The following is a 12,992-nucleotide window of genomic DNA, read 5'->3' as shown; positions in this document are numbered from 1 at the left end:
GGTATCATTCATAATTGTGACACGTTTTGTTTCAAACTTTAGGACGACCAAGCATTATGAAAGCCCATTGTTCTGTCACCAACACTGCTATTCTTATTATGTAAACGTTGGGAGTGCAAAGAGCAGTAGTTTTTCTCTCGAGGTATCATTCATAATTATGACACGTTTTGTTTCAAACTTTAGGACGACCAAGCAATATGGAAGTCCATTGTTCCTTCACCAACACTGCTATTCTTATCATGAAAGTAATAGTAGTTATTTTAAATATACAGTTTTCGAGTTGATGAGTCTCGTCACTATGTCTTTCAAGGTATTCGTGGAGATTTGAACATTCGATTTACAAAAGAAGTAGATATCTTGACTACCGAATTATAGAAACGGGAGGAAGGAAGGTGGATAGTTTGGATTAACACAAAAAGAAAGAAAGGAAGTTGAACAAAAATATATATATACATTAAACCCTAAAGTAAATATGAAAGTCGAGTATTTTAATCGCAAGAGTATACTATTTTATTTAGAGTCGGAAATTCAAATTCCAATACCAAATTATCCAAGGAGTAAAGTAGGGCGGGAAATGGGATGGGTCAAGCTCGAGGATGGTGAAAGAAAATGTAATCCTTGACCCGACCATGTTTCGTTAACAAGAAAAAAACTTTCTCCGCTCTCTTCCCATTCTCTAACGAGAGTTTTTTACCCATCCGCTCGTTCTCCATCGAAACGGGTATTTTTCACCTCATTCGAGTTAGGTCTACTTAAAATAAGACCCTATCGATTAAATAGACATTTCTACCCTAAAACCCAATTTGCTGTACATGGTAATTAAGAAAGTGATCCAAATGAATTCAATTAACTCACAATTGGGGAAACGTGATTATTCAATAATTCAGATTAGTGTATAATAGATTTATAAATTTTTTTAAAAAAATGTTTATTAAATCTTTAAAATTTGGAGGGGAAATTACGTAAATGTCCGAGAAAATGGCAAAAGAGAAGAGCGTGAGAGGTGCTCTGCAGGCACCGCTTGGGTTAAAAAGATGGCTTCTCGGTTGCATGTGCTCCTCCCCCAACTCTCATTGGAACCAGCGCTCTAATTCCAACTTTTTTCCATCTTTTTTAGACTGTCCTCTGCTTTCTTCTCTCTTTCACGCTCAACAAACCACCCAACATGGGAGAGCAGGTGCGCCTTTAACCTCACTATTCACCAAACCTCCACATTCATTCCTCTGTTTTTCTCTCTGTTTCTTTCTGTTCTCATTTTTCGCGTGTTTCTTTAGGCGGAGAAGAAGAAGACAATGGGAGAGAGCATGGCCCAAGGAATGGAAGTTCAGAAGCCTGCGCCGGTGGATGCGAATGTCAAGGAGAAGGAAGAGGAGAGTAAGCCATTGGAAAAGTCGGCGCCGGAGAAAGAGGATAAAAAAACAGAGGAATCCAAGGAGGGGAAGGAACAACAACCCACCAAGGAGGAAGTTCCACCGCCGCCGCCGCCGCCGCCGGAGATTGTGCTCAAGGTTTACATGCATTGCGAAGGGTGTGCCCGAAAAGTTCGCCGTTGCCTCAGAGGCTTTGAAGGTAAGCAACTAGAAAAACAGAGTACAGAGAGAAAAAAAAAATGAAAATGAGAGAATCTTAATTGTAATGAATTTCTTCTCTTGATTTTTAAAAGGGGTTGAAGATGTAATCACCGATTGCAAAACCCATAAAGTGATTGTGAAAGGAGACAAAGCGGATCCGTTAAAGGTCTTGAACAGAATACAGAGGAAGAGCCATAGACAGGTAGAGCTTCTATCTCCGATCCCAAAGCCGCCGTCTCCGGAGGAGCTGAAGGCGGCGGAGGAGGAGGAGAAAGAGAAGCCCAAACCTGAAGAGAAGAAAGAAGAGGTACATATCACAACACAACTTATCTACTAAACATTTGCTTACACAAATCACATAATCAACGAACTCTGTTTTTGCTCTGTTTCTGAAAATCAAATGTTCTGTTTTGATGGTGTAATGTGCAGCCTCCGATCGTGACAGTGGTATTAAGAGTCCACATGCATTGCGAAGCTTGTGCCCAAGAAATCAAGAAGCGCATATTGAGAATGAAAGGTTCCAATCAAATTTCTTAATATATATATATAATTATAAACACAATCCGATTCAATTCGTTAAATTTTGATATGAATTTGGATGCAGGGGTGGATGCAGTGGAGCCAGATCTGAAAGGGTCGCAAGTTTCAGTGACGGGCGCTTTCGACCCACCAAAGCTTGTGGAGTACGTGCACAAAAGAACTGGCAAACACGCTGTGATAGTGAAGACCGACCCAGAAAAGAAGGAGAAAGAAGGTGAGGCGAAGGAAGTGAAAGAGGAGGAGAAGGCAGGGGAAGAAAGCGGGAAAGAGAAGAAGGGTGATGGCGGTGGCGGTGGCAGTGGCGGCAGTGGTAACGGAGATGAGAAAGAGAGCAGCAAAGAAGCGGAGGGCGGCGGCGGTGGAGGTGAGGGGAAAACAGGGGTGGAAGTGGCGGCGGAGGAAGAAAGGAAAGTGGTGGAATTGAAGAAGAGTGAATACTACACGCATTACCCACAAAGGTACGCCATGGAAATGTACGCATATCCTCCCCAGATTTTCAGTGATGAAAACCCAAATGCATGCTCTGTTATGTGAATCTCAACAGTTGACACAAAACAGAGAGTTACACTCTCAAAATTACATTTTGCTGGGGATTGTAATTTTTCATTTTCTTTTAGCTGTTTTTAAAGAAGAAATGGGGATGTAAAAATAATGATAATGAAACAATAAATATTTGTGTTGAATCCTAAGCTTATGGGCTAAAACCGACAATATTTGCTCCAAACGTAAGACAGTGCGTTAGTAAGACGTTGGTTTTATAAAGACATCGCATTTCTTCTTGTCATCTCGATCCCCATCGACAGGGTTCACATGTCTTAACATCATCTCGAGTCTCGGGATGTCGTCAGCCATCATAACTCTCTCAGTTGTGCCATTGAGAATGGACCCGCGTGTCTTTCATCTCATCGGGACTTCCCAAACATCTATCCAAGTTCTATCAAGGCATTGACTCTTTTGTGTTCATGTCGAGTCATTTACGGATACCTTACCGGATAACGGGTGTATGTAGCAACTTCCAACACGCAGGCTAGGGCGCAATACCGGCACACTCATGTCATCCGATACTATCCTTCAAAAACCCATTTCAAAAGAAGTTGTCCAAGACACTCGTATCGGCACACTCGCCCACACTGTGACACACGTATATGCCACATGGTAGCTCACTTAGGACACAAGGCGTACTGGTGGTTTAAAACCGTGAATTGGAGAGAGAACGAAACATTCATTTAAAAGGGTGTTAAATCAGTGAATTGGAGAGCGGAAAGTAACACATTTCTTTAAAATGGTGTTAAAATCGTGAAGCTTACAGCAATACGAACGTTAGATGATAATAACAAGATTATTATAGAACATTTTAATTTAATTTATAATATAGGCTCTTATTTTAACCAACTTTGGAACTTGTTATGTTTCATGTACAAACAAAAGCTTATGTACCTTTCTTTATTTTTGTTATTTTATTTCATAATTTATCATTTTTTAAATATAATATTCAATGAATGAAGACTGAAATAATATAAATATTAATTTAAAACTAGCATTCAAAGGGCTTAGATTCATTCGATACCGAATCCGTCCAGATCAGCAGTCTGACAGGGCACTCATCTCACTGGGAAGTGGGGTCCATGCCCTTTCCCTTCACGTATCTCCACGCGCGCTTAAAGGCAGAGTTTTGCAATTCTTTTTCACCTTATTTATATTCCAAAATGACGTGGAGGGTAAATGGCAAAACCCACCAAAACCAAACGAGGATTGATCTCTGACGTGGCATGACGTGGATCCCTACTACGTTGGTCGACTTTTTTTTAAAAAAGATTAATTCGATAAATATGAAAAAAACATGTGAAATTACCATTTTATCACCCCGAGTAGCTACGGCTTCTTAAAAAATTAATTTGGTAGTTTAGGAATTAATTAAAGCTTGAATTTTTAAACTATATATTAAAAAAAGGAATAGGGGTATAGGCGTATAAAATAAAATTTAATCAATGATTTGGCATTTTATTTTAATGATAATAGAATTAATAATTCCAGTAACAAATGGTAGTTACTTTTTTACTGCACTAAAAAAGGAAATTAAAAAAGGGAAATAAAAGGAATTGTTGCATCAAACCTCCCACGTGGCTTTCAGTTTATAAAAAGACATTGGGAAGAACACAAACCAGAATCATCTTTTTTTAATATATATATATATATATATATAGAATTCATGCTCTTTTAGTTTTTATTTTATAATAATCATCATACCATATAATTCAAAAGAAAAAAAAGCAACCCGAATGGATCACGATGTACGCGAATTGGGTTAGTTTGAGAAATTTTTTTGAGGTTGGTAACCCGAATAACCCAATATCAAAATCCAAACCCACCGTTGATAGATATTGCCAATATCTGTCCGTTACGTACGTCGTCAGTCTCTACACCCTTATGAAAAATGTTTCGTTTCTTTCTCCAATCGAGGTAACATCTCACAATCCATCACCTTGGGGACTAGCGTTTTTGCTAGCACACCACTCTGCTTGGCTTTGATACTATTTTTAACATCCCAAGCCCACCGCTAATAGATATTGGCCGCTTCAACTAATTACATATAGCTGTCTTCATGATTTAAAAAAACGTGGTAACCAGCACTGAAAACCGTCTTTACATTGGATGGTTTGGTGTTTTGATGATCCCTACCTTATTGACCGCAACTTCTGTATTTATTATTGCCTTCATTGATGCTCCTCCAGTAGATATTGATGTTATTCGTGAACCTGTTTCTAGATCTCTATTTTACGGAAACAATATTATTTATGGTGCCATTATCCCTACTTCTGGATCTCTATTTTACGGAAACAATATTATTTATGGTGCCATTATCCCTACTTCTGCAGCTATCGGGTTGCACTTTTACCCATTTTGGAAAGCTGCTTCCGTTGATGAATAGTTATACAATGGTGGTCCTTATGAGCTGATTGTTATACACTTCTTACTTGGTGTAGCATGTTACATTTGTCGAGAGTGGGAAATTAGTTTCCGTCTGGGTATGCGTCCTTGCATTGTTGTTGCATATTCAGCTCCTGTTGCAGCTGCTACTGCTGTTTTGCTTGATCTATCCAGGTTCCACGCCCTGATGATTACTCAACCCAATTTTTATGGTTTTTGAATGGTTCTTTGCATCATATGCTCCCAAGTATAACAAAATAAATTTTGAATTTTACAAACAATTTCAAACATCATAAACATAAATACGACAACGATATAATCAAACAAAAAAAACTCGAAACTGTCATTAGCATATGTCAAAAAATTATTAGACTAATTGTTTCACCGACAATTATAAGAGCGATAGTCACATAACGACTCTCACATAATAAAAGAATTATTTATAAATGGAGAGCGGTTTGGACGACAAACGAACAAATAGTTGTACAAAACAATAGATGAGAAATTGATATGATGTTGGGGGCATTGTGTTTAGTAACGTTTGGGCTTGGAGTTCCACTGAGTTCTAGCTCTTACAATTTCAGCCTTGTTGGGTTGCATGCGAAGGAGGTGGGTGTATTGGAGGTTGTTCTTGGGAGGCTCTTCTATTGCAGCACTGGCGGCGGCGGCGGCGGCGGCGGCGGTGGTGGTGTTTGTCAAGGACTCCAGCAGATTGGACTGCCTGCACTCTCTTCGATACTCCAATGTCATGCTCGTTAAATCATAATCTTCCAGCACGTTTATTGGTACACTCTGCAACCAATAGTTTTGTTGTCAACAACATATTCAATTTCTGTCCAAACTACTGGGGATTGGTTTGTTACCTCCAGAATCCAACCTATGTATTTAACGTTGTTCACGTGCTGGTTCGCATCCATGTCGTTCCATCTCGGCTGCACGTAAGATATCAATCTTAATTCTAAACTTGATGCTTTCGATATTCACTTGCATCGACTCACTAAGTGATGTTACTCACTTCTTGCTTTTGAGTCTGAAAACTATTCCCATGTTTTTTTCTTTGGTTGTAGCAATTCTAAGCATGTTGTTATGTAATAGCTGAAACTCATCCCTAGCCGATATTGTTTTCTTTGAAAATTTTAAAACGGGTCTACTAAGGATAGGTTTTTACACCCATATAAGAAATGTTTTGTTCTCCTTTCCAACCGAGCTGGGATCTCACAATCCGTCTTCACAAGGGTTAGCATTCTCACTGGCACACCGCGCGGTATCTAGTTCTGATACCATGTGTAACAACTCAAGCTCAGCTATCAGATATCGTGAAATCTCACATTGGTTGGAGAGAGAAACGAAACATTACTTATAAAGACGTGAAAACCCCTCCCTATAAGACACATTTGAAAATCTTGAGAAGAAGTCGAGAAGGAAAAACTCAAAGAAGACAATATCTACTAGGGTGGGCTTGGGTTGTTATCGATATTTTCATTTTTGTGCTTTCCCTTCTAGACTTTCCCTTTTGGGCTTTCTCTCCAACCGAGGTGGGATCTCACATTCTACCCATTGAGGGCTAGCATCGGCCCAGTGTCTGCTCAAATACCATTTGTAACAACCCAAGCTCACCGCTAGAAATTGTGAGATCCCACATGTAACGGTGTGGAAACCTCTCCCTAGAAGTGACGTTTTAAAACCTTAAGGGGAAGCCCATAAGAGAAACCTGAGAGAGGACAAATCTGGTAGCAGTGGGCTTAAACTATTACAAAAATTGTCTTCTTTAGATTTTCCCTTCGGGGCATTCACTCCAAGTTTTTCCAACTTTTAAAACCCGTCTATACATAAAAGTTTCCACACCCATATAAACAACATTATGTTACTCTCTCTAACCACCATGAAATCTCACATAAAAGGATCCGTGTTAACACACGAGAAGCAAGTAACGTGCCTAGAACATGGATACCATCATGAAATCTCAAATTCAAATTAACAATCCCCTAATGGGTTTAAAGTAATAGGTGAAAAAAAAAAATCATTTTAACCATTCCTACACTAACATCATATCAAATCTATATAGGTCAAGGAATAGATGCTTACAGCTAAGCCTGACCGGATTCTGTCGGCAGTTTCATCAGTAAGCTTGTCAATCTTGTCACTGTCGTTTTTGTCAGTAGGGATGGCAATTCTATTAAGGTAAAACGGCGTCAACTCTTCTCGTACTTGGTCGGGTATTTTCGACAACCTTCTTGTTTCTCTATTCATTATAACCCATGTACTGAAAATCCCCAAAAAAAATGTCCCATTTTAGGCCATTCATTAGGCCACATATTTGCATGAATATTAATGGCGCGAAGCCTACAAACCTGGTGGCTCTTGTAATAATCTCTCGAGTATGATAATCCCTTATGATCCAATCACGCCGCATCCCATTTTTGCCGGCTGCATCAACCCATGTGTCTATCTCAACCACATCTCCCCTGCATCATCACAAAGTTTCAATTTTTGATTCACAAAATTCAAAAGGGTTTTTGTCTAAACTAAACAAAAAACAAACCAGCAGCTATATCTTTGAACTTGGACATGAACCCGTGTCACAACCCAAATCAATTTCCGGAGGCTCATTTCCCGTGTGGCCCCGAAGTCATTCCCGGCCAGCCCTGAACACGTTACATGATTCAGGGCCGTTTCCTGTAAGGAATACAATCAATTTAATACTATACTGAAAGTGGACAATATCATATCATATCATACCTGAAGAAGGTTCATGAGGGTTTCCATGGTGGCGGTTTTATCGGGTCCGATTTCGTAGGACCTAATGATGAAGGTTTGGCCATAAACGAAGTTTTGTTCCACGAACCTTCCGAGAAGACAATCATGGAGAGGCTTATTGCCTTCAACGTGTGGTTCTTCCATGAATAAAGATCCCTTTTTTTCGCCGGGGATGTGGACCCCATTTACCTTCTTTCCATTTACCAAGTCTACGCTACGTAGGGCGCTGCGGCTGCTACCGGCGGTGGCGATCACGACGGAGGAGTTACGTCCCCACGTTAAACCACGGGGGGTTCTCGGAATCAAATATGATGCTGCAATGGAGGCCATTGGATATTGATGAATGAATTGAAAAGAGAAGGAAAATGAAGGATATTAGGGAAGGGATAATTGAAGTTAGGTCATTGTTGGCTAAGAAATGGGGAATAAAAATGATGTCTTAGGTGGAACCAAAGAGATTATTAGAGAAGGTATTAAAGAAGGGAAATGAGCGTTATTGTTGAACCACTTTGGAATGGGTTGGAGAGAAATTGGGAGCTCGCTTCTATCGTTAACTTACACGCAACACTAGAGAAATATGAATGGTTATAATGCATACTTACCTACGGATTCTTATAAACAATGTTTCCTTTTCGAATGGGATTAGATATCCCAGTAGTTCGAGTCGTAAATTATGGATACTAGGCGTTGTGCGTATCGACCCGTGCATGCGTTAAGTATCCTGCCTGGGGAGTATGTTTGCAAAAATGAAACTCAAAGGAATTGATGGGGGCTCGCACAAGCGGTGGAGCATGTGGTTTAATTCAATGCATAGCGAAGAACCTTACTAGGGCTTGACATGCCGCGAATCCTCTTGAAAGAGAGGGGTGCCTTTGGGAATGTGGACACTGGTGGTGCATGGCTGTCGTTAGCTCGTGCCGTAAGGTGTTGGACTCTCCAATTGCCGTGTCACTTACGGTTTTAAAACGAGTCTATTGGGAGAGGTTTCTATACTCTTGTAAAGAATGTTTCGTTCTACTCTCCAATTGCCTTTGTCAACCGCTAGTAGATATTGTCCATTTTGTTCCCTTTGTTTTCTTACAATTAGATATTATCTGTTTTGACGTGTTACTTATGACGGTCTCCCTCACGGTTTCAGTTTCCACACCCTTGTAAACAATATTTCGTTTCCATCTGTGATTGCTTTCTTGTAATAGCCTAAAGCTGACCGCTAGTAGATATTGTTCATTTTGGCGGGCCCATTACTTCTGCGCCTTCTTCCTCTACTCTCCTCATCTACCTCTCAAGCCACAAGTTACCCAATAAATTTTCCCACACCCACATGCGTTTCCATCCTCGGCAAACTCAAGGTCGCCCTTCTCGTCGGAGAATCTAAATTTTTATCAGATGGTTTTGGTAATGGTGTTTGTTTTTATGATGAGAGTATTCGAGAGGCTTCAATGTCTGAATATGTTTCGTGACATAAGTTAAGTTAAGGGTATGACTTTTATACTAGGTTAGAAATCACGTACACAAGAATATGATATTTTGATTTTACTTTTTAACCCTGGTAAAAATCTATCAAAAAAACACTACAGATCACAAAATTTAGTCTCAGTAAGTGGTAAAAAGTCGTTCAAAATTATGATCAGCCACGTAGAAGTCGAAAGATCCACGTGTAAACACAACAGATTGCCACGTCTTCAGTAGTTTTGGAACATTGGTTTGGTTCTTCCCCTGTTCTGGTCGCCTCTCTTCCAAGGCTAAGCCACCGATTCATTTTCTTCCTCAATTGCAAACTTCGCCGTGTCTGTAAAACGACACATACAACACTCCCTGTTTGCTAACCACCTGTGGTTCAATAATCATCTTCAATGATTCGTGTCAATGGAACCGCCGACACAAAGCTTCTGCCGAGACGGCTCGTGTAAGAGATACTCTGAAAACAGAGTCGACAAAGACATGATCGTCATCTTGCCAGGACAAATTCAAGAACCAAAGTGATAGATTTTAGTGGGTATTTGTCACCTTGGGGTTACTTCTTAGCACGTATCCCTGTTCATGCATTTCAAATTTGCCACCGCCTTCTTCTTCTTCTTCTATTTAATCTCATTTAATTATTTTCCTCTTATGCTCTGTTTCTGATCCTCTGTTTTTTCCGGTGAAAAGCTTGAGAATTCGTAGTCCGGCAGCCATGAATATCCTTCACACCTTTCTGAATTTAGTCGCTCCACCCTTTACTTTCATTTCCCTCTTCCTTTTACTACCGCCTTATCAAGCTTTCAAATCATTTCTCTCTTTGATTGGTTTTCTGTTCACGGAAAATGTCGACGGAAAGGTGGTTCTTATCACCGGCGCTTCCTCCGGCATCGGCGAGGTAACCCATCTGAAAATATGGGGGAGAAGGATAAAATAGGGATTAATGTTTGGTTTTGATTGCAGCATTTGGCGTATGAGTATGCGAAGAGAGGGGCTTGCTTAGTGCTTGTGGCTAGACGAGAGAATCTACTGGAAGAAGTTGCAGACATAGCTCGGTATTATGGATCACCAGATGTAATCACCATTCGAGCTGATGTTTCTAAGTTTGAAGATTGTCGGCGGGTTATGAACGAGACGATGAATCATTTTGGGAGATGTGAGTGCAAATTGTTCTGAAATTAAGTTGAGAAAAGCAAAAACAGAGTCGTTTTTCTAATAATGATTTGGTGATGCAGTGGATCATTTGGTGAACAATGCGGCGATTACCCATTTGGTGATGTTTGAAGACATTGCCGATATTGCTGCGTTCAGACAAATAATGGTAAGAACAAAGCTTGAATACCTAGATATTGTCAAAACGCATCGACGTGTCTGATAGAAGAGATTTCTATACCCTTGTTGTGTAAAGCTTCATTCCCCTACACCTCTATTAGAGAGAGGTTCGTTCTCTTACGTTTCTACTAGAGAGAGATTTCCACAAGAGGGGTACAAGATCTCGTAATCCACCACTTTGGAGGCTTATCGTCCTTTCTGACACACCATTCGGTGACCGGCTCTTATACCATTTATAAGAGCCCAAACCCATGTGTCAGATACCATTTGTCTTGGATTTTCTCTTTGGGGCTTCCCCTCAAATTTTTTAAAACAAGCATGTCACGTCTCAATTTCTACTCTAACCGATGTGGGATCTCACAATCCACTGAGATTCCAGCATCATCGCCACTTCCCCAATCAAGGTGCTAATTTTGATTTTCCCCAATCAAGGTGCTAATTTGGATTTTTTTTGGTTTTGAACATAAATTTGGGTAAATTGCAGGATATAAACTACTGGGGAGCAGTGTATCTAACCCATATGGCAATTCCTTATCTGAGATACAGCAGAGGGAAGATCGTGGCGCTGTCAGCTCCTCCGGCGTGGATGCCGGCGCCGAGAATGAGCATTTACAATGTATGTTTTTAAAAACATGGGTTTTGGTGAAATATTATTGAGAGCATAGCTTATAAACGTGTTTGAAAATTGAATGGCAGTCGAGCAAGGCGGCGATTAAGTCCATGTTCGAGACACTGAGGGTGGAGCTGGCACCGGAGATCGGTGTCACCATCGTTACTCCTGGCTTCGTTGAATCTGAATTAACCAAAGGCAAAGCATTGAACGCTCAAGGCAAAATGGAGCTTCGGCAGGACATGAGGGATGTACGCAATTTCAGGCCCTTTGTTCTTCAAATCCTATAATTATTTAAACCAATTTGAAAGATGTTTAACAAAATGGTGGTGGATGTCAGGCGTTGATAGGGTTGGTACCGGTGGAGACGGCGGAGGCATGCGCGAAGGCGGTGGTGAAGGGGATATGCAGGGGACAGAGGTACGTGACAGAGCCGTCGTGGTACGATGTCCTGTATTACTGGAAGGCGTTTTGCCCGGAGATAGTGGAGTGGTGCTACCGGATATTGGCTATGCCGGCGGCGGGAGCTTCGGAATCGGACGCCCTGACCAAGCAGGCGCTCGATTATACGGGTGCTAAGTATGTGATGTATCCGTCTTCCATTCGCTCCGCCGGCGGTGGCAAGGCCGATTAATCCATGTACAATTTATGAGCTTTTTTGTTGTATGTTTTTTTGTTGGCGTTGGAATAATATTGTATTAATTCTCTTCCCTGTTCTTTGCTTATGATTTTTGTACTTTTGTCTGTGTGCTTGCTTGTTTGTAAAATGAAATCTCTCAGCTTAGTTCTTCTATCCTCTTCTAAGCTTCGTATTTTACGTTTGGTATTTTATTCCCGAGTGTTCGACTAGTCGATTTTTTGAAGGTTAGGATTAAAATCAAAGAGAAGGATCCAATCGTGTATGAATCACGGGATCCCCACCCTCGTAGTATTAGCCTATACATATTAGTTCTACATATTGTGAGATCCTACCTCGGTTGGAGGAGGAAACGAAACATTCCTTATTACTATTTGTAATAACCCATCCCTCTCAAATGGTATCAGAGCTAGACACGTGGGTTATTACTACAAATAGTATCAGAGCTAGACACACGGCTGTGAGCTATTACAAATGGTATCAGAGCATAGCCCTTATAAATGGGTTGTGAGCATTACAGATGGTATCAGAGTCAGACATCGAGCATAGCCCTTATAAATGGGTTGTGAGCATTACAGATCGTATCAGAGTCAGACATCGAGGGTTGTGAGCATTACAGATGGTATCAGAGTCAGACATCGAGGGATGGATTATTACAAATGGTAACAGAGTCAGGGCTGACACAACCCTTACAAATGGTACTAGAGCTGGTCTATGAGTTATTACAAATGATAAGGTGGTATCAGAGCCCGTCATCGAGTGGTGCATTATTACAAATGGTATCAGAGCTAGACATCGAGTGGGAGATTATTACAAATGGTATCAAGGCTGAGTATCACAGTCCTTCCAATGGTATTAGAGTTGGGCGGTGAGTTATTACAAATAGTAAGATGGTATTAGAACTAGACATCGAGTCGTGAATTATTACAAATGGTATCAGAGTCAGGGCGGTGAGCTATTACAAATGGTATCACAGCTCTTACAAATGGTATTGGAGTCGAGTTGTGAGCTATTACAAATGGTATCAGAACCAAACATCAAGCGGTGGATTATTACAAATGGTATCAAAGTCAGGCACCAGGCAGTAGGCTATTTCAAATGGTATCACCAAGCGATGTGTCAGTGAAGACTCCCCCATAAGCTTCTAAGCATAAAGTGG

The 12,992-nt window shown here is 40.6% G+C and overlaps 3 protein-coding genes across 3 annotated transcripts; 2 read left to right on the top strand and 1 right to left on the bottom strand.

Annotated features, from left to right (window-relative positions):
- Positions 1-1,017: 1,017 nt before the first annotated feature.
- Positions 1,018-2,800, top strand: LOC111783091 (heavy metal-associated isoprenylated plant protein 7). The gene is made up of 5 exons (XM_023663975.2): positions 1,018-1,177; positions 1,275-1,569; positions 1,664-1,878; positions 2,001-2,088; positions 2,176-2,800. The coding sequence occupies exons 1-5, from the start codon at positions 1,166-1,168 to the stop codon at positions 2,643-2,645; spliced, it is 1,080 nt and encodes a 359-aa protein (XP_023519743.2). The 5' UTR covers positions 1,018-1,165; the 3' UTR covers positions 2,646-2,800.
- A 2,555-nt stretch (positions 2,801-5,355) lies between these two features.
- On the bottom strand, positions 5,356-8,223 carry LOC111783499 (palmitoyl-acyl carrier protein thioesterase, chloroplastic-like). Its single transcript, XM_023664428.2, has 6 exons — positions 7,779-8,223; positions 7,582-7,715; positions 7,391-7,504; positions 7,125-7,302; positions 5,903-5,971; positions 5,356-5,831 (listed from the first exon to the last, which is right to left on the bottom strand). Exons 1-6 carry the CDS (start codon positions 8,124-8,126, stop codon positions 5,571-5,573), a joined length of 1,104 nt encoding a protein of 367 aa, XP_023520196.2. The 5' UTR covers positions 8,127-8,223; the 3' UTR covers positions 5,356-5,570.
- A 1,458-nt stretch (positions 8,224-9,681) lies between these two features.
- Positions 9,682-11,906, top strand: LOC111783265 (11-beta-hydroxysteroid dehydrogenase A). The gene is made up of 6 exons (XM_023664180.2): positions 9,682-10,152; positions 10,218-10,410; positions 10,490-10,575; positions 11,071-11,202; positions 11,283-11,447; positions 11,537-11,906. The coding sequence occupies exons 1-6, from the start codon at positions 9,970-9,972 to the stop codon at positions 11,828-11,830; spliced, it is 1,053 nt and encodes a 350-aa protein (XP_023519948.2). The 5' UTR covers positions 9,682-9,969; the 3' UTR covers positions 11,831-11,906.
- The last annotated feature ends 1,086 nt before the right edge of the window (positions 11,907-12,992 follow it).

Source organism: Cucurbita pepo, chromosome 20 (genome assembly GCF_057944985.1).
Source record: "Cucurbita pepo subsp. pepo isolate OVF chromosome 20, ASM5794498v1, whole genome shotgun sequence".
NCBI classification, from domain to species: Eukaryota; Viridiplantae; Streptophyta; class Magnoliopsida; order Cucurbitales; family Cucurbitaceae; genus Cucurbita; species Cucurbita pepo.
The sequence above is the reverse complement of the archived record's forward strand: the minus strand, read 5'-3'. Positions and strand labels throughout refer to the sequence as shown.